General features: G+C 37.5%; 2 protein-coding genes across 4 annotated transcripts in view; both read left to right on the top strand.

The window, feature by feature from the left end:
* The first annotated feature begins 174 nt into the window (after window positions 1-174).
* nptna (neuroplastin a) lies at window positions 175-18,558 on the top strand. 3 transcript variants are annotated; one of them, XM_055030516.1, is made up of 9 exons: window positions 175-505; window positions 4,907-5,254; window positions 6,461-6,629; window positions 6,714-6,808; window positions 8,955-9,088; window positions 11,707-11,980; window positions 14,749-14,758; window positions 16,103-16,179; window positions 17,545-18,558. In XM_055030516.1, the coding sequence occupies exons 1-8, from the start codon at window positions 415-417 to the stop codon at window positions 16,161-16,163; spliced, it is 1,182 nt and encodes a 393-aa protein (XP_054886491.1). In that variant the 5' UTR covers window positions 175-414; the 3' UTR covers window positions 16,164-16,179; window positions 17,545-18,558. The 3 variants fall into 3 exon arrangements, with proteins under 3 accessions (XP_054886491.1, XP_054886483.1, XP_054886498.1); XM_055030508.1 differs by having other exon boundaries at window positions 14,737-14,758; XM_055030523.1 differs by lacking the exon at window positions 4,907-5,254 and having other exon boundaries at window positions 179-505; window positions 14,737-14,758.
* A 2,654-nt stretch (window positions 18,559-21,212) lies between these two features.
* Window positions 21,213-23,357, top strand: part of hcn4l (hyperpolarization activated cyclic nucleotide-gated potassium channel 4l) — a 26,377-nt gene continuing 24,232 nt past the window's right edge. Inside the window, exon 1 of the mRNA XM_055030497.1 lies at window positions 21,213-22,342. Within this exon, the coding sequence (XP_054886472.1) occupies window positions 21,684-22,342 (659 nt within the window). The 5' untranslated portion in view covers window positions 21,213-21,683. The remainder of the gene's footprint in view (window positions 22,343-23,357) is intronic.

Raw genomic sequence — 23,357 nt, 5'->3', positions numbered from 1 at the left:
CTTGAATGTAAAAATAAGGAGGAATTGGACAGTCTGTCCAACATTTCCTGCTGAACAAACTGTCCAACAGAAACAGCAGCTTCCATCTCCTGCCTTCGCCCTCACAGCTCCGCTCTGATTGGACGACACGCCATGAAACGAGGTCCCGCTGTTTCTGCGCTACTTCGAAATCTCGCGGGATTTGGCATTTAACGGTGGATTAAAAAAGGTGGATCCTTCCCCGGGCGCAGAAGCAGCAGCACCGGCAGTGGAGCCGCTCAGGTGGACGGTGAAGCTCCCGGTTCTCCACCCAGCCGCTCTTCCCCTCCTCCTTCCCCGCGAAGCTCCGCAGGAGCGTCTGGGAGGCTCCGTCCCGCATCGCCGCCACCCGCTCGGGTCACCTTAGCGCTTCCCCGACCGGCATTTCAACCAAAGATGATACCTGGCGAGCCGAGAGCCGCAGTCATGTCCTTATCGGTGGCGATACTCGGGACGCTGATGCTGCAGTCCGTCTCTTCCCAAAACGGTAGGACACGTTTTCCACTTGTGTTAAAAAATAAAACAATTAAAATGCATGCCTCACATTCTCTCAATGCGGTTTTTTTTAAGACTGCAGAGACATTTTTAATTAAACATGAGGGATCTCAAACGCTCCCTGCCAATGTGGCCAAAACAATGTAAATAAATAAAAAGGCTGCTTGCGTTAAAAATGAAGGGAGATTGAATCATTAATGGGCTACAATCTGTTTTCGGGAGGCTGAATTGGGCCAAACCGAGGCCCAAACCGCGTCCCTAAAATGTCCTTTGAAGTGTGGCGCTGAATACTGAGCGGCACCGCCAGCCTGCAACGTCCAGTTCCGCTCATTAGTTTGGGAACGAAGCTGCACCCTGGAAAGTTAAAAACAAATCCCTTCACATGCATGCTCAGATATCCGCATCAGGGCTCATCATGCAGGCCACGGTGATGTGTAATTAGATGTAGGACTTCAGGAGTAGGGCTCTCTGTAAATAGCATCAGTCCATTTTGCTGCATGCTTCTATTTTTAGTAGACAGAGATGCTGCTGCGCTGGGAACCGAGGCTTTAATGTCCCACCAATCTGTTAACTCCTCTCTGAGATGGTCTCTGCTGCAGAGCAGCGTTGGTCTTGCAGCGCGGACCCCCTCAGGGTCATGAATCTCATCCCCAACAAACAGATTAAGGCAACATCACCTCGAGTAGCTGCTGCTGCTGCCGGAAGCTTTGGCCCAGGTGTTGGACTCCGTCTGAGGAATAGTTGATAAAATCCTGATTTGTTACATATTAGCTTTGCACCTTACCATGCATTTCAGAAATACTGTTGTTGGCAAGTCATGGCAAGCTGCACCTCTCAATGATTAATAAACTTTCAAATTCAATTATTAAAATTCAAAAATATTTTGATCCCAAAGGGAAACAAAATGTTGTAACTCATATTAATGCAGGTTTTCCAAAGAGTTGTTGTCGATGGCGATGGCACTTTAACACTGAAACCAGAAGACATTTTAAATATTCTAAATAAATAAACCAAAATGTTAGTCATCGGTAGGAGTGATGCACTGATTGCAGTTTTCTGATTACTGATCTTTAAAAAGCTGGACCTGCAGATTCTGATTTTGGCCGATACCAATTTTCTTTATCTGAAATGTTGCTAAATAAATCAAGAAAGTCGCTGAGTTGGCAACAGGGGGGTGACTGTTGATGACTGTGGGGTAAAAAACAGCAACCAAAAACAATAAATAAAGAGGAAACAAACATAATATTGTGGTAGAGACGGTTTAAACTTCCTCTGCGTCCATAAAATCTCGTTTCGCCTCAGCTGTCTTTACAACAAGACATTGTTGCCACAGTAATGAATCATGACCGCTGTCTGAAAGTGATATAAGAGTAATAACATTACAAAACATTTTCCAGTTTCACGGCATCTAAAACCAGAGGGAATGATTGCCAATCATGCAATGATTCAAGCAAAATAAAAACAAAAATTCAGAAAATAAATTTTAGATTCCCTGAAATCAGTTTGCCGATTTGAATGCATCAATTTTGGTCTTTTATTAATTTATTCAACTGTCGATTTTTGGGGATGGACACCCTACAACTGCTTACTTTTTTTTTTTTCTCATTAAAAATCCACAAACTTATTTATGCATTTGTGGGAACCCTAAACGACGCTTACAAATAGAGAACAAGCAGAAAATCAATTATTAAATGATACAAAGACAAAATCTTAACTGAGTTTTGTGTCATTCGTCCGACTCTTCCTGTTATCTGTGTGGTGGATAAGTAGTCTTGGGTCCAATTAGCTTCCCGTTATATTTAACATCAAAGACCATCTTGTCTCTGATGTGTTTTTGAAACTCCCTGATCTCTTCTGGTGAACAAGTAAAACTCTGAAATCGGTTGCAGAAAAATGATAATCATGCTTTTAAGAGTCTGTTCATGTTTGAAAAACTGCAAATTGTACGAGAATAACTGCAGATATTAACTTTAATAACTTTATTTGTTGTTTTTGTTTTCTTATTTTGGATATTTAAAACGTCTTTCAGATCCGATGTTAAATGTTTATTGATCTCTAGGAATGTATTAATGCGTTTCATGCCATTATGTTACTTAAACAATATTATCATTTATCGCAGTAACTTAGGGGTCAGTTTATCGTCCAGAAAATTAACTAGAATTATTGTGACAGTTACCTTTATTGCATTAATTTGACTAATAAACGGCAAACTGGCTGGTGCCACATCTTAATATTTGTATTTTTGATGCAATAATTGGTGAAAGTTTCAGTAAAAATATCAGTCTGATTAGCTGGAAGCATTAATAACTTCAGGCTCACAATGAACTGACTTTAACCTCCATTTGACCATCGATCCCTCTGACATCTGGTCAAAATAAACTGACGGCATCCAAATCCCAGCACTTTAAATCTGAAATGTAGATATTTTTCATCAAGCTCTTGTTGGAATCTGTATTTTATAGCTTCATACTTGAGCTTCATGGTGTCTGCTGGAATTAAAAACGGTAACTTTCCGTCCTGAGGGATTCAGCGGATCTCCTTGGCTGTTTTGTTTTCTTGCTCTATTGCTGAAGTGCGGTTCTAAGGAAACACTTGGGGTCCATCGCCATGCGCCTACACGCTCCCCAGAGAGCCGGAGCTGCACGGCTCGTTTAAATCTCCTCCGTCTCAGACGCTCCATGCTGTCTGGATGCAGACAGCGCCTCCTCTTCATCGTTTCTGTTATTTAAATCGAACTAAAAATCGTTCTTAATAGCAGCTGTGCTTGTTCTCTGGTGTGTCTCATCACTGAATAATTACCTAGAGATCAGTGATGATGTTCTTATTAAGCAGACACGACAAAGTCACATAAAGGACTTTTTTTTTTTTACATGCGCTGCAGATTTTATGGCATCATTAATTGAACAAATTAGATGAGAGCGGCCTCGAAGGGACGTCCCGAAAGAATTGTATTAAAGATTCCCAGAAATAGCAGCAATAATGGCGCAGGCAGACGTGAGGTCAATAAACTCAGATGGTTTCCACACTGTAAAAACAAATGTCTCTAATTTACGGTAAAATACCAGCAGCTGTGGTTGCCAGAATTTTACTGTATAAATGCAGATTTTTACCAACTTGTATTGTAAAATTCTGGCAACCACAGCTGCTGCTATTTTACCGTAAATTAGACAAGTTTTTTTTTACAGTGCATATTTTTGTGTCCCATGTAACGAGATTATAGTTTTCTTTTGTTTTGAATTATTTGTGAATTTATATGAAATCCCCTCCAGATTAGCTTCGCCGCAGCCTTGTCATAACAGACTGAGATGGATTTTAATATTTATGGCATTAAATAAAACTTTCCTTCAGGTTTGTTTAACAGGACTAGAGATCGGCGATGAATTGATTTCATTGATTAATTCTCTTTTTGATTTATGAGAATTTAATTTTTGGATTTCCATAGTTCAGAGTGATGTCAGCGAGTCCAGAGCCGCCATCTTGTTTGAGAAGGTTTTTTAATTAAAAAATTTTTTTTGCTTCATATTTATTTTAACTTTGAATTCAAGTGAAATTATACAAAATATAAAACTAAGTCTAGGATTTCTTTTAAAGAAAATAAAGTCATAATGTTTCAAGAATAAAGTCTTAATATTTTCAGAATAAAGTTATAATATTAAGAGAATTAAGAAGCAATTTGAGAAAAACTCCAACATGAAAAATAACAAGAAGATTAAGCTTTTTTTTTAGACAAAAAAAACCTTTTTCTCATAATTTTAAGAGGTTCTTCTGGTAAAATTGCATCTGTATTCTGCTCACATTATGACTATATTCTTGTAATTACGCAAAAATTTCTGTAGCCTAACCTTAATACTCCACCATGTAACTCACAGAAAGAATGATTGGTATAAAAGCCACTTATTGAACATATTTTCTGCCAACCGTAATTTAATTTTTTCGAAAAAAAAGCAAGAAAATTGAAGTCAAATTTGGTGTGTCTGATGAATCATTACTAAAAATATAGCAAAAAAAAAAACCTACAGTAAGAATAAAATCCTGAAATTATGAGAATGAAGTTATGTTGTGACTAATCTTATAATACGACTTTAATCTGGTATCATTTTTACTTTATTCTCATGCCATGCGAGTTTATTCTTGTATTTTTTATTTTCTTATTTTTGCCCTAATACTCTGTTGTAGGTATTAAAAAAATACTTGATATAAGTGGGACTAATATTTCAAAAAAGAGGAAGTTTAAGTTTAATTTCTTCATCCTGTTTTTTTTCTTTTAATACATATTTTCTTGTTTATTCAGTTATTTTTCCCCCTCATCTGCTTTCTGTTGCCTGTTTTTCTTTAACCATTCCTTACTTTGGCTCTTTATGTTTCTTGTTTTGACCGATCTGCCGCCCTCCAGCGGGCTTTGTGAAATCCCCTCTGTCCGAGACCAAGCTCACAGGCGACACCTTTGAGCTGTACTGTGACGTGGTAGGTAACCCCACCCCAGAAATCCAGTGGTGGTACTCCGAGATCAACCGGGCGGACTCTTTCAGGCAGCTGTGGGACGGCGCCCGCAAGCGGCGGGTGTCGATCGGCACGGCGTACGGCGTCAACTCGGTGAGCGTGCTGGGCGTTTCGCACCTCACCCTGGATGACGCCGGGACCTACGAGTGCAGAGCTAGCAACGACCCGCGGCGTAACGACCTCCACCAAAACCCGGCCACCACGTGGATCCGAGCTCAGGCCACTGTCACTGTGCTGCAGAGTGAGTGGTCAGCGTTGAGAAACCCGCCAACCCAACCACTTCCTGTTTGACTCTCCAGCGGATCAGTAGCTCCCTCTATAGGTGCCATCCTCCCCTGCAGACCTGAAACTGAAGGAAAGCAGAAAATAGTTACACTGCAAAAAACCCCAACTAAATCTTATCAAGTATTTTTTGATCTAGTTTTAGGTGCAGATACCTTAGTGCAAAACTAACTTAAAGAAAAGTTTACATCATATTATGAAGTTATTCCCTCAAAAACATGTCTAGAGTGTTTCTTTGATTCTTTCACACGTTTCAGAAAACCCTTTGGCAACCAGATGGCAACCATTCAGGTATGCAAAAATGCCCAGGTGGACGTAGCCCCGCCTTCAAGACACAGCTGCTCCTCAGACCTCAGTTTCTAAGCTCCAGAGCTTCCTCCTCACAGAGCAGCTTTTCCCAATGACTCTTCCACTCAGATCCTTCAGACTAGCCAGCGGGAAATTAGCAAACACCTAATGGAACTGAGCTCATTATAGAAGCTACTTCTCAGTGCAACGCTGGTGAAAACGTCGTGAATGGGTTCATGGAGGAGAGACATTGGGATGACTTCCTGGAGGCGAAGTTTCAGAAAGAACAGGAGTTTTTAAAGAGACAGAAGCCCAATTTTAAGGCGTTAAATTACAAAGTTTTAATTTAGTTGTATTTGTAGTGTTCCAACACATTTGGACAAGAAACTAGACTGAAATATTTGGTAAGATTTTGTGTTTTTGCAGTGTATTGTCTGCAGCTCTTTGCCTAATTCAGTCAATCCTTCGATGTCCATCCAACATGTAGAGGCAACCTTCCTCTTTATTCCCTATGTTCATTATTTTACCTTTCCATACTTTTATTTTTTTATTGAACTGTTTTGTCTTCATTGAAACTTTTATAATTTGATTTTAGTTTCTTAAAATAATCACAGTATGTAGAAAGTAAATATAAATTTAGCAGAAAAGGGAAGTTTCAGCAATAATCCAGCATATAAAATATGATAGAGATAATTTATGAGTGGGCATTTATAGTATTATCATTTATCAAAATAAACTTTTCATCATAAGAATTTTGATTTATCTTTGTCATAATTATTCCCAATTACTATTCTATTTAGGTTTTTTGTTAGTTTTTTTTTTTTTTTTTTTGCAGTGCAGGCATTATTTTTTTTGCTGAGTCGTTTCTCTGTTCCAGAGCCGTCGATTTCCGTCTCTGAGCCGGTGACGATCACCTCGGACGTGGACAGCATCTTGCTGCAGTGCAACCTGACCAGCTCCTATGGAAACCTCAAGGACAGCTACTGGATGAAGAACGGGGAGGAGATCTCAGAAACGCGAACCCAAAACAAGAACACTGAACACAGGTGGAGAAGCTGGCACCTTGGTCCTAAATATAAAGTCTTGCTGCCTGCTTTTGGGTCAACTTGAGGTTCTTTTCTGATCCCCAGGCTCAACAGACCAAAAGGAGAAGCCGCCGGCCTGTACATGTGTGTCTACAACTTTGAAACGGCTCCACCTGCCAACGCCACCATCGAAATAAAATGTAGGTGCTCATTTTTACCTTTTCAAAGGTGACCTATTATACTTTCCTGAACAGAGTTTTAAAGGTCTCTGCGCTATACAAAACATCTTCAGTACAGTTTTTTTTTGTTGCATAAAATCATTCTTGGATAAGATTTCTGTCTGCTCAGTTGTGCGTATTTTGAGCTCCTTTCAGAATAAACAGTTTTTGTGGTCTTGTCACTTTAAATCGAAGGAAGCTAATGGCCACGACCACAAACTCGACGTTTAGACCTTTCACACATAGTAATGGCTACTTTGACTGCACCATCTGTTCTGGTAGCAGAATTCGTACCATCTGCTGCTAACTTGTGCATGTGTCGAAAGAAATACTACGAGCGAGAGTATTATTTATTTTGTTTTGTGGGTAAAGATAAAATATGATTTAAAGAGAAGAAATTTTGCAAGATTGCTTCTAAAAAAAAAAAAAATCAAGTAAAAGTTTTTGCAGGTGCGTAATAATAAGGAAGGATTGTAATCAATTAGTATTTCCCATTAACACATGGAAACTCTTAGTTAATCTTATAAAATATGGAATTATTATAAAAATAAATATCTATTTTTTCTTTTTTTTTTGTCCTTGATGAGTCCGCCATAGGCCAATTTCACGGTAGCTGCTAGCTAACACTCCCATCGATACACACTTTTCTATTGAATTATCTTTGAACTAAATTATGAACATTATTATTCATTAAGTGAATTATAACATTGCCTAGGAAAATAAGTCTTCTTATAACAAATAGCATTTTAATTAACATAAGTAAATATGTTACACTTTGGATAATCTGGAAGTATTTCTTTAGTCAAACATTGTTCCTCCATAGCAGATCGTACAGAAACAGCTACTGCAGTAAAACCAGTTGAACAAACGTGAAGGAGCTCAGCTTGTGTTGCTAGGTGACGGGCAGAGTTCCGCCGGGGTTGCTAGGTGACGGGCAGAGTTCCGCCGGGGTTGCTAGGTGACGGGCTGGGCTACTCTGGGGTCACTGGGTCAGAGGTCAGTGCCTGCTGATTTGTGACTTTACATTCCAAAAATGTTTTTTTGAAACAAAAACATTTTTCAAACACGAACAAACATTAGCTTGTTGCCAAAAAACCCGACTGGGTTTTTTTTTTTTTTTTTTTTTAAAGCTTGGGCTGTTTTCAGAAGCACCAGAAATTCAAGTGGAAGTACAAAAACATGTAAAACGTGAGTTTTGCTTGCGGTGACCTGAGCTGTGACCAGCCAGAGCCGAGCCCTCGCTGCCCCGCCATCTTGGACCTGCGGTTTGAAACGGCTCTGCTCAGGGGCAGCCGGCGCCCTTGACACCTTCATCCAGCCAATGCCCGGCTCAGTGGCAGCAGATGGTGTCTTGTTTGCCTGATGGCGAGGGATTATGTCTCAACGGTAAAATCCAGTCAGCCTTTTCTGCTGTCACACATGCATGACTGTAGACGCCAATTGGATTTTATGGAAGGTGTACTTATTATTCGACGGAGCATTTCTTCTGCTCAATAAAGCAGAAATTAGCAGTTTCCTAAAGTACACGATTCATAATTTAATTCTTATTTATTCTGTTAATTCTTATTTAAATGAATTAAATTAATAAAAACTGCCCGTTCCTTTTTTAGATGCAGAAAAGGCAGGAAACATCCTGCACAAGCTTTAAGTCCCTCAATTAAGGTTCAGAATAAAATAAATAAATGAAAATAGATAAATTCACATAAATGCTCAAAGTTATAAGAAAACCTACACAGGCAACCCATTCCTTCTTTATTAAGAAGAATAATGTAACATTTCCTTTTTAATAAATATATATAAACATTTATGCTTTAAATATATTTTCAATTTAAGTGTCAAATGTCAAATTTTATAGCCAGAAACCTTAACAAACAATCAGCATTTTTATTGATTTTCAAAGTGAAAAGTCACTTTTGTTAAACAAAAATTATTTCTAGAGAATGGGTGTCAAACTCAAGGTCCGCGGGCCAAATCTGGCACGCCATGGATTTTTATGTTGCCGTCCTCAACCTTTCTTTAGACCTTTCACAATGGCTCTCAGTAACTTTGGCGAAAATAAAAACTGCAATATATTCTGTGTATTTTTTTTTTCTTGAAATAATGTCTGAATTATTCCTTTTTGTTCCAGCTGCTCCCATCATAATACACCACAAGCGCAGTGAGAATAAGAACGAGGGCGACCGCGCGGTGCTCTACTGTAAGTCTGTGGGCTACCCTCACCCCATCTGGACCTGGCACAAGATCGACCCGACTGGCATAAGAGTAGGTCATCAATAATATGAAAATTAGTTTATTACTTAACTCCTATCCTCAGGTTTCGTATAACATTGTTTACTTCAATGTGAATGTAGATGTAGGATTGTCACGATAAGCTATAAATCAATTAATTGCATCAATAATTTCCATCTGTATGATTTATTGTTTTCTTCTTTTCTCTCTTTCTATCAAAAACTGGATATAAAAGTTTCCAGTCTGGCGTTTTGGTCTCAACTAGCCATTTTTTTGGGAGAACAATTTTTGTTTCAAATACTTCATAAGTCGTTTTATTTGTTGTTTATGTTGTTTATTTAAAATGTCCTTCAGTTCCAAGGCTACATTTTAATACAATTTAAAGTTTATTGAGCTTTGAGAATGCCTTCATGAATTATTATGCCATTATTTCCGTTATATTGCTTGAAAATGGTTTCAAAACAACACTATTATCGTTTATCGCGATAACTTCAGAGACAATTTATCGTCCAGGAAAATTTATCACGTCTAGAGGCCTACACATTATTTATTTTAAGTTACATTTCGTCCATATTTCTTATCATTATCAAAGATAATTAACTGATAACATAGCATGATGATTTTTTTTTAATCGTATCTATTTTAATAATTATACCTTTTAATTGGAATATGCAACAGCAGTAATTAAGCCAAAAAAGACATTTTACATCACAATCAAGTCACTGAGCGTTTCAGAAGTGTATAGATATTATTATCAATGAATTGGTGGTTGAGTTTATTCTCTGTTATACATGTAATGATGCATCTGCTGCCCCTCTTGACCCAGTTGGGTGTTGGAGAAAATCCCAGCTAACAAAAGGGGAAGAGGCAGGATACATCCTGCACAAGCTTTCAGCCCTCAATTAATGTTTAGAACAAAATAAATAAAAACTAAGTGGAGAAATTCACATAAATGCTTAAAGTTGTAAGAAAACCTTCACAGAAAATGCATCAAATGTCTCCTTTTTGTGTTTCTTTGCTTGTTAAGTTGATCGATTTATATAATAAAGAGGTAAACACTTTGAAAAGATGCAGGGGGTGATGAACAGGTTGTCGACGCGTCTTCCAAATCCAAGCTAAAACTGTTGGCCTGCATGATCTGAGCAGAAGGCAGAGCTGGAGATTAGGAAGTCAAAATCCACTTTAGCTAAGCCACCATTTGTTTAACGACTGTAATCTAATACTATGGCTTCTCATTGTGAGGCAGCAATTAGGCCCAGATTGTTCATTTGTTTAACATGTTAAAGTAGATGGTGGTTTAAAACATCAAATAGTTCTGGTGCAATGTGAGGAAAGGTAACTACAGGAAGCACTGCTGCACATTTTCAAGCTTAGAAAACCTGAAAGTAACTTATTGCTACATAATTTTACATTAAAAAACGAATGGAACAAAAGACGATAATCAGTTTTTTTTATTTTCGCAAAATACACAAAACCTCGCATATTAAAATTTATCTTGAATTAATATGATGTAAAATCTTTGTAATAAATGTTAGTATTTAAAATCAGAGTGTTTTGTAGTGAGGATTTAAGTTAAACATGTTCAGTTTCATCAAACAGACCAATAAACAAACATTATTTCACATCGAAATATTAAAGAGAAATAAGGAAAATGTTCAATCCAGGATAGATTCAATCTTTCAGTTATTGTTGATTAAACTGTCTTTTTTATTTTTGTGTTTTTATTACGTAAACCACTCAGAACTGCTTTGTTGCTGAAATGTTTTGCACAAATCAACCTTATTGATTGATCTGTTGGAAGGTTGATACAACAACCTATAGGCCTGTCACAATAATCAATAAATCAATTAATAGCATGAAAAATTAAAATGAGCTCAATCATTTCTGATTATGTGATTTATTATTTTTCTTTCTAGGAAAATAAAGTCAAAATAAAGATGGAATAATGCGATAATAAAGTTATAATATCATGTGATAGGTTTAAACCCCTATCACCTTTGCTTTATCTGTAAAAACAGAGACACAGACAATTGTTATGTTTTCTTGCAAGGAGAGTGCTCAGAGACTGCTTCAGTTCCAATCACCCAACTCACTCTGAAGCAGCTCTGCTCGCCAGGCTTTTTATTGAAACAGGAAAGCCCTACTACATGATTTCTCGACCGCTAAAGGGTGGGGGAAAAACCGGTCGAGACTAGTTTTGCAAACAGTTCTTCACACTTAAGCGTAAATGTTCCAACAGATAAGGATGTGGTTAACTATGTCAGACAGGAAAGAAGAAAACATGCTGTGTAGGGTTCAGGTACACAGAAAGGTCAAATACTCAGAAATAACATGTTCTGCAGGTTTGCCGTTGTTACAGCTAAAAAGTGAGATAACTTATATACATTTTTCTAACATTATGTCTTTATTCTCATATTATTTCTCATAATTTTATTTTTATTTTCTTAACGTAACCTATGTAGAAAATATTTTTTTACCTACTAAAGAGTTGGATTTCTGTCTGATAATTTTAATTTTTTAATTTTCCTTTGCAATCATCTATTTGTAAGCTGTTCATACGTCTTTCTCATGCTGCATCTGTAAAACCAGCAGCTTTAATTTCCCCGAACCTCCAGGCGTTTGTAACGGCTTTGTGTCCAATTCCTCGGCAGGACGTCGACAACTCCACCGGACGCTTCTCCGTCATCAGCAGGGAGAACTACACCGAGCTGCACATCTCCAACCTGGACATCAACCTGGACCCCGGCGAGTACATGTGCAACGCCACCAACATCATCGGCAGCCATAACGAGAAGTTGGTACTGAGGGTCCGCAGCCTGCTGGCGCCGCTCTGGCCGCTGCTGGGCGTTCTGGCTGAGATCATCATCCTGGTGGTCATCATCGTTGTTTACGAGAAGCGCAAGAAGCCGGAGGATTTACAAGACGGTGAGTCAGCAGTGGTGATGAGCAAGCATGAGGTGTGAGGCTGTAGAGGGCTCAGTTTTAATTTTCTTTATGTTAATTTGTACATTTTTGCATTTAGAGCAGCTTTCCTTGCTTGTTTTCTAGACGAGTCACTTAACGCTGCAGCTGCAGTCAATAATTTATCCCGGTCAGGTAGACAAAACATAGACACTGAAGGCTGCACCTTGTCACAACAGTTTCATCCATTTAATATGAATGAGCAACCTGATCCTGCAGTCTTGCAGATGTGGACTTTTTCAATTATTAATTTATTTCCAGAGAAGCTGTGGCTTTAAAAGCTTCTGCAAACTTAACCAGAGTAACTCGTCTTTCAGCTGCTTCAGTGCCAACAGGTGACTCTCTAATATTAGCTTCTTTGCTTTCGAGGACACAATAAATTATGCATTAATGGTATTCGAGCGACCTTTTGCCCTCAAACAGAATTTTGATATCGTCTCACGCTGATCAAATGCGACATGCAGGAAATCAGCGAACGGTAATAAATGTGTCCAGGTAGAGCACAGAAAAACAAACTACAATTAATGAGCTGCTGAATTTAGGAACGTTACGTTTTTATCAGATACGATTAATCAGATTAATCAATTTTGGAAATATTCATCAACTAATTTAGGAATTACTTGGAGTACATATTTCAAAAGAGACATTTGTTTCCATTTAATATACAAACATTTTGTCTGGAAATATGTTCTGCATGGAAGAACTCAAGTGGCATTTTTAGCTTCACCTTTTCAAAATCTGTTAAAAATATCATTTTGATAACCACTTATTACCCAGTTAATTACAAAACTCAGTAATAGAAACTGAATTAATGTTTAGTGAAGCAGAATAGCCTGAGTTGTTCACATTTTTAGCTACAGATGAATCATTTCATAAAAGAATGTTGTGTTGCATTTTAGGCTACAAAATCTAAATTTAATATTTAAAACAGGAATTAAGTAATTTTTATTGGCTTGCATCTTGTAATAGCGAAGTGCAGAAACAGGTAGGGGAGGGGCATCATGTCACCACTTTGCAAATCTCATTTAAACAAATTTAGAAAGTAGGAAAAGCGTGGTGGATAATTTTGAACAGTTTCAAACTCTTTTTAAACCTTGGTATGTCTTGATTCCCTGTTTTATTGTTTGCGAACAAAATGAATTAATTAAGTTACTTAAATAATCTGGAAGTGTGGAATAACTTAGTAATGATTGAATAAATACAAAAATGGATTTTGAAATATTTAATACAAGCAGATTAATGATCTTGATCTGATGAATGGAAAAAAATTTTTTGTTTTGTTATTTTTGCTCAAATGCTCAGGATTGTTTTTTAATTTAAATGGAAATGTATCAGAACTGTGTGTTAACAGAAATAATCAAAACTGTTTATTTATGAGTCTATTAGCTGCTGAATGTTTTAACAGACTGCTGTAATGTCTCCTGTCTTCCTCCTCCTAAATTGCGTAACCTAAACCGCGTTCGTGGTAAGTGTGAGACGTTGCATGCTGCCTGAATTTTAATGCATCTCATCTTCCTCCTCTTCCTTCAGCTTCTGCTGGATTTGTTTTAGTTTTATTTTTCAAACTAATCTCTCCTGAAGCGTGTGCTGTGTTTCCAGTGAAGTGGAGATGTTTTGTTTCTCTCGGTTCTTTCTGCTGTCGCTGTTTCATCCTGTTTCTAACTGATGGACTCCTGTTGAGTCCGATGGACCCGTGCTTATCCACGCATGACAACAGTCTAGAATCGTTGCATGTTGCTGCTTTCATCTGGACATTTTGCACGTGTGCACACAGGCAGAGGGCAAAAACATTCTTTTACTTGCCGACCATAGAAGCAAATGAAACCTGGAGATGGAGGTATTATTGATTTACTCCCCCAAAATAAAGCAGAAAAACCTGCAAACATTTCCCACTCAAAGAACAGAACATTCAGTCCGTTACAGTGCCACGTTTTCAAGCCTGGTGTTTATTTCGTGATTATTGATAAGTGATCGTCTGAAGGCGTCGGTGGTTGATCTCCTAATTTGAACAGCTGCTCTGCCTACAATCAGTCAGAACTGCTGTGTGGTTCACCTTTTTTATTTAAGTTTTGGTTTTTCATAACTTTTTGTTACAGTTTCACACAAAAACAACATACATGTCCACATTCAGCTCTATCAAATAGAGACAAACGCAATAGAAACAAATATATAAAGAGATATTTTAACTGGACCAAAACACAGAGATTTCACAACTGCATGTTAAAGTTGTCTAAGTTAAGCTAGCATGTCTGACCTACTTCCCTCTCTCCTGCTATTTTGTCTTCATTAAAACATTTTACCGACTTGTGCAGTGTGACAACCTTGTTTTCGAGTTGTAGTGTTGACATTTATTAGCAAAGCACTGAATCCTCTCTTCTTGTATTTTTTATGCAAACGTTTAAGATGTTTTTAGCTAAAACCAATGCTAGTCATCATCGGGTAGCAGGTTTTTGCCCTCCAGCAGGGAATTGTGTGCATGGAGTCACATTTAACGTGTCTAATATTTAAAATTTTGATTGTGTGTAAATGTTTTTCTTATTAATTGTGAGTGATTTAATCAGTTTTTTTTTTGTTTTAGCGTGTATTTTCATGCTGCCTCCTTGCTCCATCAGTTTGTATTATTATTTCAAGTTAAACTCGTGTTATTTCATCACCATCTTTACTGTTATTTTATTCATTTTCTGCTCCTCATTTCTCCGTTTTTCTCCCTGTTGCTGCAGATGATGACCTAGCTGGACCAGTGTAAGTGCCAACATTCGGCCTGTGCTACCTCATCTGTGTTAAGCTTTGTGAAGTAGTGTGTGTTTTGTTGTAGATTATCCTGATGGATCTCACTGTAAATGGTGTCCTCAGATCTGGGTCACAGAACATACGGTTGCAGTATTACTGTTTCAGATGTCGAATAAATCCCTGGATTGTAGATGTTAGAGCGGAACATACTTGATCTGAATCAACTACAATATCGACAAGGAGATAAATGTGTTTTTAGGTTGCTAAATGTTCATAAAAATAGTTGTGGGTGATTTAGACTTATTGTTTTATTATGATATTTTGTGGTATTATTGTGAAAGTTATAAAAATGATGAGGAAAAACTACTTATTTCTTCCTATGAATACAACAAATAAAGATGCAAACGTCTCCATTTGTAATGCGTCATTTTAGGACAGCAGTCACGTAAAGAAGTGCGATTAATATCATGTTTTCAAATTTATCGACATTTACTGAACAAATAGTGGAGAAAAAAGTAAAATTAATAATCCCAACAATACAGAGAGCTTGGGGGCGATTTAAACATGATTAATGGGAATTTATCATCATGACGATTAATCAGAATTCTTATCAGAATAAGAATTTTATCACAATAAATGATAAACGATACAATAAATTATCACCGCTACTATTTGGGACTTTGCCAGTACATCTAATTTACAAGAGGGATAAATAATTTAAGTTGCAACCGTATATGAAAAAACGAACGTTACATTTTCTTAATGTAAAAACCTCAATTCCCTAAAACGTAGAACTAAAGCATTGCTATGATATAGAGCAGATATTCTTGCTACAATGCAACATTTTCTATTTACTTTAAAAGGGGACAAAACATTACAAAAACAAACCCAACAAGTTTAATGTGAGATCTGCACTGCAAAGGCACGAAATGTCTCTATTTTTATCTAGTTTCTAGGGAAACATCTTGGTACCAAAACTAACTTTGTTATAAGTGAACAAGGAATGTACTTTTTTGTCTATATTCAAGAATTATTTACTTAAAACAAGCACCTATATCTTGTTGAAAAGTTGCTTGTATATTTTGTCTTGGTTCAAATAAAAAATAAAATATTTTTTATATTTTGATATATATTAAAATATTTTTTATATTTTGATATACTTGGGTTAATTTTGTGTTTTTTCAGTGTTCTTCAAAAAGAAACTAGAAAACTTTTTTTCTATTTTCTGGACGTTACAACTTTAAATGTTGCCTTAAAACAGATATTCATTCTGTTTTATTCTGAGATTTAAATGTACTATTTATATTTTTAATAAATGCAAGATGACGACTGAATGTTGCTTATTTTCTGTTTAAGGAAAACTAATTCAACCAACAACCACAAAGACAAGAATCTCCGTCAGAGGAACACAAACTGAGAAACCTGTTTAAACAGTAAGTATTTTATTCCTGCTTGAAGTCATTTTAATGATCAGCCAAGAGATGCAATGAGAAAAGCTGCTGATTTTTAGTTTAATTTTCACCAACAACCAGTCAGGAAATTACACTTCTTTTTTAATCAATTGGAAAATAACAGTTTAAAAAGTCACAGGATTTGAACCTGTCATGTTGTACAAGGCTGGAGGCTAAATGATTATTTCTCAGAGCGGGACACTGACAGAAATAAGAGATGTTGGAGGGTAGGGGTAGAAATGCTCACGTCTGGGCAAAAGAACGAGGGAAGAAATCAGACATTTGTTGCTGGTAGATGTTTCTCAGACGCGGCTTGACGTTTTTGACTGAGTCAGTTTTTGGTGCGTCAGTCACATTGAGTCACGAAGACAACGAGTTCAAGTCAACTTCTGGGAATTGTCTCCTTGATCGCACGGCCTGGCTCGTCTTTAAAGGGGATCTTTTGCACAAAACTCACATTTTGCACATTTTTGTAATTCCATTTGTGTTTCTGCGGCTTCTAAAATCAGCCCAAGCGTAAAAATATGAATAATTAAAAGGATTAAAAAAACACGCCGCCATTTATGGCAATGAGTTTATGTTTTTTGAACAAAACAAGCAATTTAAAAAAAAAACAAAAAAAAAACTTTTCCAACCCCAGCCGAGCCCAGCCCCGTTACCTAGCAACCGGAACTCCAGCCCCGTTACCTAGCAACCGGAACTCCAGCCCCGTTACCTAGCAACCGGAACTCCAGCCCAGTTACCTAGCAACCCAAAGGGAACTCCAGCATGTTTGGTAATCTGGTAGGCCTTCATTAACCTGTTTATGGAAGGTGAATAGTGCCTTCATATAATCCTTTTGTGCTTGTAAAACTTTAATTTAAGAAATGCAGATATTTTGAAAATCTCAGATTTAAGCTGAGGAAATATTTTCTGTAGAATGAACGCAGGAAGATTGCTGCTGATATATGTATCTTAAGTCAATAATTCATTGATTTTGTTTTAAAAAAAACTTCTAGTTCCACATGTGAAATATGTCGACTTTTTGCCAATATGAATCAATTATTTGCATAAAACGCCCTCCCATATATTGATGAAAAATCACCTATTAGGTAGGGCCTTATTTTTCAGTCTTTGCGCAAGAAACTATACCAAAAATATCTAGGAGAGTTTGTGCTATTTCAGAGTACATTTTTTATTTTTTCTTAGCTCCTTTTAAATAATTAATGAACACTCATGGCAGTAATGTTGGAATGAATTTTGTATGCAGTTCTTATATATTGTTATAGTTCCTAAAGAGACACTGGAAGATGATAATCTGCACTAAAGATGTTGGTTTAATGATCTAAATCTTCTCTCTGTTTGCAGGTCTCATAAATCATGTATTGACCATCTGAAGGTAAACAAGAAGGGACTCCATAGCTGTCACTCATACATGTATCTGCCATTAGAGGAGTGGTTGTGGGGATCAAATGAGGCATGCCTTATTATTTTAACGTGAGGATGTGAGACATGAAGCTACTCAAACCACGATAACCATTGTTGCTGCATGCGGTTGTTGTTTGAGTTTTTTCCTGCTTAATCGCTAATTTTATATTTTTACAACTTATAAAATAATGCATGCGAAATGTTGACCTTCTGTTTGATACAGAATTGGCTTTCTTCCTGTTTATTTATTATTATGATTATTATTTTTTTTTCCTGAGGTTGTGAAAACTACTGTGAAAAACAAAAACCCTGCAATGTAAAAGAAAAGATCACCTTAATCCGGTATGACAGATGTGTATAGTTTTATCATTCTTCTGCATACCAGTAACTCATTTTATTATATCATATAAATATATATAAAATATATGTATATCACATTTAAGGGCTTTGCAGTGTCCCTCTAAGGCTGTTAAAGGTTTACTTCATGTATGTACTGTATGTAATAAACCGCTATAATTATGTATCAGATCACCATTTAATATATAGATTATTCATATCATATGATGCACTTAAAATATTAAGAATAACGACGAAATGTACAAATCTACTTTAGGAAATATGTTACAAATCATTCTAACATATTATTTTGTATTCATGTGTATTGTATAGCATGGCTATTATCCTATGCAATTATTATCCATATCAGTATATTGAAAGTCATTGCAGCTTCTGATTCCTCTGTGACAAAGCTTTAAACTCGTAGGACCACCGTAGAGCATCGACGGCATATTTACACAGCTGCATGAGTTTTCATCAGCTGGCATGGGAGGCAGCGAAAGAGAGAAAGAGAGAGAGAGAAAGAGAGAGAGAGAGAGAGAGAGAGCCATGTCAGAGCCGACACGTTTCCCTGAACTTCAACTCATTTTTAACAATAAATATATCAAGACAAACAAACTCTGTGGTGTTTTCTTCAAGCAGTTCTTATATATAGCATATGTATAACTTAATATGTTGTTTAGAATAACTCTGTGAAAAATGTGTGGAGAGGAGCACCATCTAGTGGGATCATGAGGGAATTACAGCTGGGGAGAGCAGCAAACATGAAGGCTATTTGTGAAGTTACACATTAAAACATGAACAATATTTTATTTTATTTAGCTCATCATGAAAAAAACGTTCGGTCATATTTTAACCATGTCATTCATGCCTTTACAAATGTCAAAGTTCCAAAAATAAATATTTAAATTGGAGCTAAATATTTTGTTTAAATATTTGACTTTCAAAATAGAAAGCTAAATATTTAGTTCCAAAATAAATATTGAAATTGGAGCTAAATGCTCAGTTTGGAAACTAAATATTTAACCTTCAAATGAAATATTTGTTAGAAAGCCAAATATTTAGTTTTCAAACTAAATAATTCCAAAAGAAATATTTGGAGCTAAATATTTTTTCAACTAAAACTTTAGTTCAGAAAATAGTTTTGTCTATTTATTTGCAAAATGAATATTTAGACAGCTGAACTTAATGTTTAGCTTTCTAACTATTTAACTTGAAACTTATTTTCAATATTTAATTTTTTTAATATGTTACCTCCAAATATTTATTTTTCTAGCTAGCTAAATATTTATCTCTAAGCAAAATATATAGCATATTTTCCAAAGTAAACATGTAATTTCAAGCAAAACATTACATTTTTTAACTAAATATTTATTTGCAAAACTAAATATTTAACTTACTAGCTAGATATTTAGAATGCTAAATATTTAACTTGTATGCATATTAGTTTGCCGATTAGTGGAAGTGAAATATCAAAATAAAAGCTGGCCTGTCATTTCCTCCATTGGTGAGACTGTTTCCTTGCAGCTCTCCCTGTGAAAACACTATGAGAAGAGCGCCATCTAGTGACGCTGTGAGGGATTTACAGCTGTCAGGAGTCTTGATGAGAACCAACAAAGTGAGAACATATTGGAGGGATCAAAATACACAAAACGATCCCTTTTCATTTTGTTTTATCATTTACTAAGTTATTTACAGGGAAAACCAATGAAGGGTTTAACTGATGGAGGAGAAAATGAAGCTTTAATAATTTTGATGTCTCTTTCAGGGTGATTTCACCGATGGAGATCTGATGAACTTCAGAGTGTCGTACCAGAAATTAAAGCCATAAGTTTTATCACGCTGTTTTTATTTGATTTATTAGCAGAGCTCAGGTGTTAGAATGTGGCAACCGACAGACAAGAAACCATCGCGATGAAAAACATTCCCAGCTGTGACCAAAACACAGAGGTTTGTTAGAGGACATTAGGAAACAAACGTCACCATAAACGCCAAACACCAGAGCAGGCAGGTTACGGGAATAAAGATTTAGAGAAATATGACTCACAATTAGGTTATAAAAACAAATGGACTTTATATCTAAAATGAAATCCTTGTTGAGGATCATGGACTAATTGTGGATAATTTCTGCTACCTGTCATGATGTTCTGTTTGAAGAGGACCCGAATGCAGAGAGTAGATTTGAAGATTTAATTTAAAGAAAATAAAAAATGAACTAAGGCTTTACAAAAAGCGAAGGGAGAACAGGGAGCCAGAGGAGAACAAAAAAACAAACAAGAAGCGTGACGGGGCAAACAAAATCCAATTTAACAGGAAGAACTTATAATAAATCCAAGGAAAAAATAAACATAAATGAGTCACTGAGAAAAGATTGAACTAAAGTAAAATAGAAACCAGACTGATGTAATCATAATGAGAAACTAAGGAACACAATAATAGTCAAAACACCAAAGCAACCTATCATTTTTAACTTTACATTTAGATAGGTCAAAATGTGGCAAACAAGAAAAAAATGAATTAAAATGATAAGAATCAAGCAGAAAAAAAACAAATTGCTGATTTTGACCGGGTTGACATAGCCCAGGTTTATTATTAATATTATGCTTTTTAAAACCTAATTCACATTGAAATTGTATTAGATCTCAGCGTTTGTGCCAGTTGTTAGCTGGTAGAGACAGAAATGACACTTCCAGGTGAACCCTGAACTCCAAGGCCAGTTTTCCATCAGAGGTATTTCATATTTTCACTCAAGTTAAAGACTTTACTCAAATAAGAGTAAAAAAGTATACTCAAGTGCTGATTAACTGATCAAATGATCATTTATTTAATGTTTAAAAATTACAGTAACATAAAGCCAAGTGGAAATTTTAACAAAGTGGCAATAATTCATGAAAATAACAACAAAAATAAATTAGGCTGAATAAAATGTTTCTAAATCAGTTTATTTCAATGTGAAACTTTAACAAAAGAGAAAATTTTACTCAATTAAAAGCAGAAATACTTCCTTATGAAATTACTCAGAGGTAACTGAGTAAATGTAACGAGTTACTCCCCAACTCTGAATATTTCCCTCCAGTTGCCCTGGCAGGGTGGGGTGGGGTGGGCGCATCCCGTCTCCACTGGCAACCCGATAGATCAGCTCCATCGATATTCGCGTTATTGGAAAGCAGGAGGCTTTTCGGGGAGGATCAGCGACGCGCGGCGGCTGTCTGTGCCAGGCGCGTGCGCGCGTGTGCGTGTTCACCTTGCACTGAGGGAGCTCGGGTATTTCGGAGAGGTGGAGATGCTGCTTTGTCATTGAGGACCTCAGCAGCATCAGCAGCAGCAGCAGCAGCATCAGCAGCATCAGTATTATTCTCCCACTCCGGCACGTCCGACGCTCAGCATGCTGCATCCTGATGCGCTCCCGGCCGGCCGCGCTCTCTCCGTCTCTCTCTCTGCCCACCTGGATTTTCTGGCGTTTCTCGTGTTTTTTCCAGCCCGGTATGTGCGTGTTGACTGAAGCGGCTGCATACCGTCGACTCGTGTCAATGTTTGAGCCGGAGGAGAGCGGCACGTCCCAAGTGTCAGAGAAGAATCGAGCCATCCTGCGGATGCGCTGTTGCTGCTTTGCCTCCAGCGGGAGCCCCACTGTGTGAGATCCATGATTTATCCCTCTGTTTTCTGGGGCTGTCCATAGAGAGCACCCGCTTCTTTCTCCTCTTCCTCCTCTCTTCCTCCTCCTCTTCTTTTCATAAATAAAAATGGAAAGGTTCCAGTCTTCCATGCGCAAACGGCTCTACAGCTTGCCGCAAAACATTGTGCAAAAGCCCACAGTGACTGACAGTGAAGGAGACAGCGGCGACAAGGACACCAGGAGGAAAAGTATTCGGCTAAAACATTTGTCCTCTCTGTCTCCCGCAAGCAGTTGCAGGAGCGTGGAGGAGGCCAGGTGCGAAGACTTGGACAGGGACGTTTCAGGGCTGAAGACCAACTTGAACGGGGACTGCCGCTTTTTCCGGAGTAGCATCTCTTCTATCACCGGGAGGCATCCTGCGGGCTCGGATCCAGCGGAGCAGCGGTGCCTCCTGCCGGAGACGGACGCCGGGGCCAGCGAGAGTTCACCCGGGGAGCCGGGGGCCCCGGACCGGGCGGCGGGTGGGCTGCAGGGCGGCGCACCCGGGCAGCCGTCCGTGTTCGACCAGTCAACTTTCATCAAGTTGGAGGGCGCGGACCAGATCATACCCGAAGATGACCGGCTGTACCAGGCCGGCTTCATGCACCGACAGTTCGGGGCGATGCTCCAGCCGGGAGTCAACAAGTTTTCCCTGCGGATGCTGGGCAGCGAGAGGGCCGTGGAGCACGAGAGGGAACGCGTGAAGTCCGCAGGCTTCTGGATCATCCACCCGTACAGTGATTTTAGGTAATTTACTACCACAAAAGATTAATTTATGGACTCTGTTGATTCAGTTAAAGAGTTATTAAATCTGTTTTAATAACAGAACATGATCAGGAGACTAAACTCCTGAAGAATCGGACTAGTGCTGAAACGACTAATTGGATTATCGGCGATTAATCGACTGTTAAAGTAATCAACAACTAATTTAGTAATAAGAAATGATTACCTGGACTCAAGAAACCATCCAGTTTGTGAAAAAACAACTTACTGAGAGAGGCAATTACGCCGAAATTGTACAAAAAATATTAAAAACATTTTTAAAAAACTTTCTGTCAATATATTCTCCCTAAAACTCCTCAAGTGGCTGTTTTAGCTGCACTTGGTTCAAAGGCAAAATTATCTAATTTAATCAGTTAATAAAAAAAAAAATAAACAAATTACCACTATTGATGTCAAATCAAGATGTTGACATTAGACATAATTTTTATTTATTTTTATTTTTGCTGCAGATTCATCCTTTGCTACAAATAATCAAGCGTTTATTTTCTTTTTCAACAAAGAAATTGAACAATTTGTTTATTTGCACACCGTTTGAAGAAGGTTTACATGAAAGCCTCCAGAATTGGCCAATATTCTTTTATCCGATTAATCAATTAATCGTTCAAATGACTGATTAATCAATAATAAAAAAAATAACCGTTTGCGGCAGACAGGTGGGAGGAAGTCGGAGTATCCTGAGAAAACCCGAACACGCGGGAAGATTTGAGCCTAAGACGAATTTACATTGAAGCTGCAAAGCCATGCAAGAGCAATTATTACCAGCAAACATTTGATGCAACAAAAAGGACTTCCTCTGCAAACAAAATCCTCTTAAATTCTGCCGGTCACTGTGCCGCTTTTAAAGCACATAAACAGGGCGTAAGCTCTTCTTGTGGCCAGCCTGGAGATGTGTGGGCGTGCATGTGCAGCTATCCAAACCACCAATTTTCTTATCAGCTTTTTTATGCCTTCATTACACTCATCCCTCATAATTCCCTAA

This window comes from Poeciliopsis prolifica, unplaced genomic scaffold (assembly GCF_027474105.1).
Source record: "Poeciliopsis prolifica strain line A6 unplaced genomic scaffold, Auburn_PproV2 SCAFFOLD001, whole genome shotgun sequence".
In the NCBI taxonomy this organism is placed as follows: Eukaryota; Metazoa; Chordata; class Actinopteri; order Cyprinodontiformes; family Poeciliidae; genus Poeciliopsis; species Poeciliopsis prolifica.
The sequence above is the reverse complement of the archived record's forward strand: the minus strand, read 5'-3'. Positions and strand labels throughout refer to the sequence as shown.

Excerpts from the sequence above, each read along its gene's own strand:
- nptna (XM_055030508.1), top strand. The coding sequence starts at position 415 with ATGATACCTGGCGAGCCGAGAGCCGCAGTCATGTCCTTATCGGTGGCG. Across the intron at positions 6,630-6,713 it reads AACAAGAACACTGAACACAG|GCTCAACAGACCAAAAGGAG; the intron begins GTGGAGAAGCTG and ends TCTGATCCCCAG. Across the intron at positions 11,981-14,736 it reads GCCGGAGGATTTACAAGACG|ATGATGACCTAGCTGGACCA; the intron begins GTGAGTCAGCAG and ends CTGTTGCTGCAG.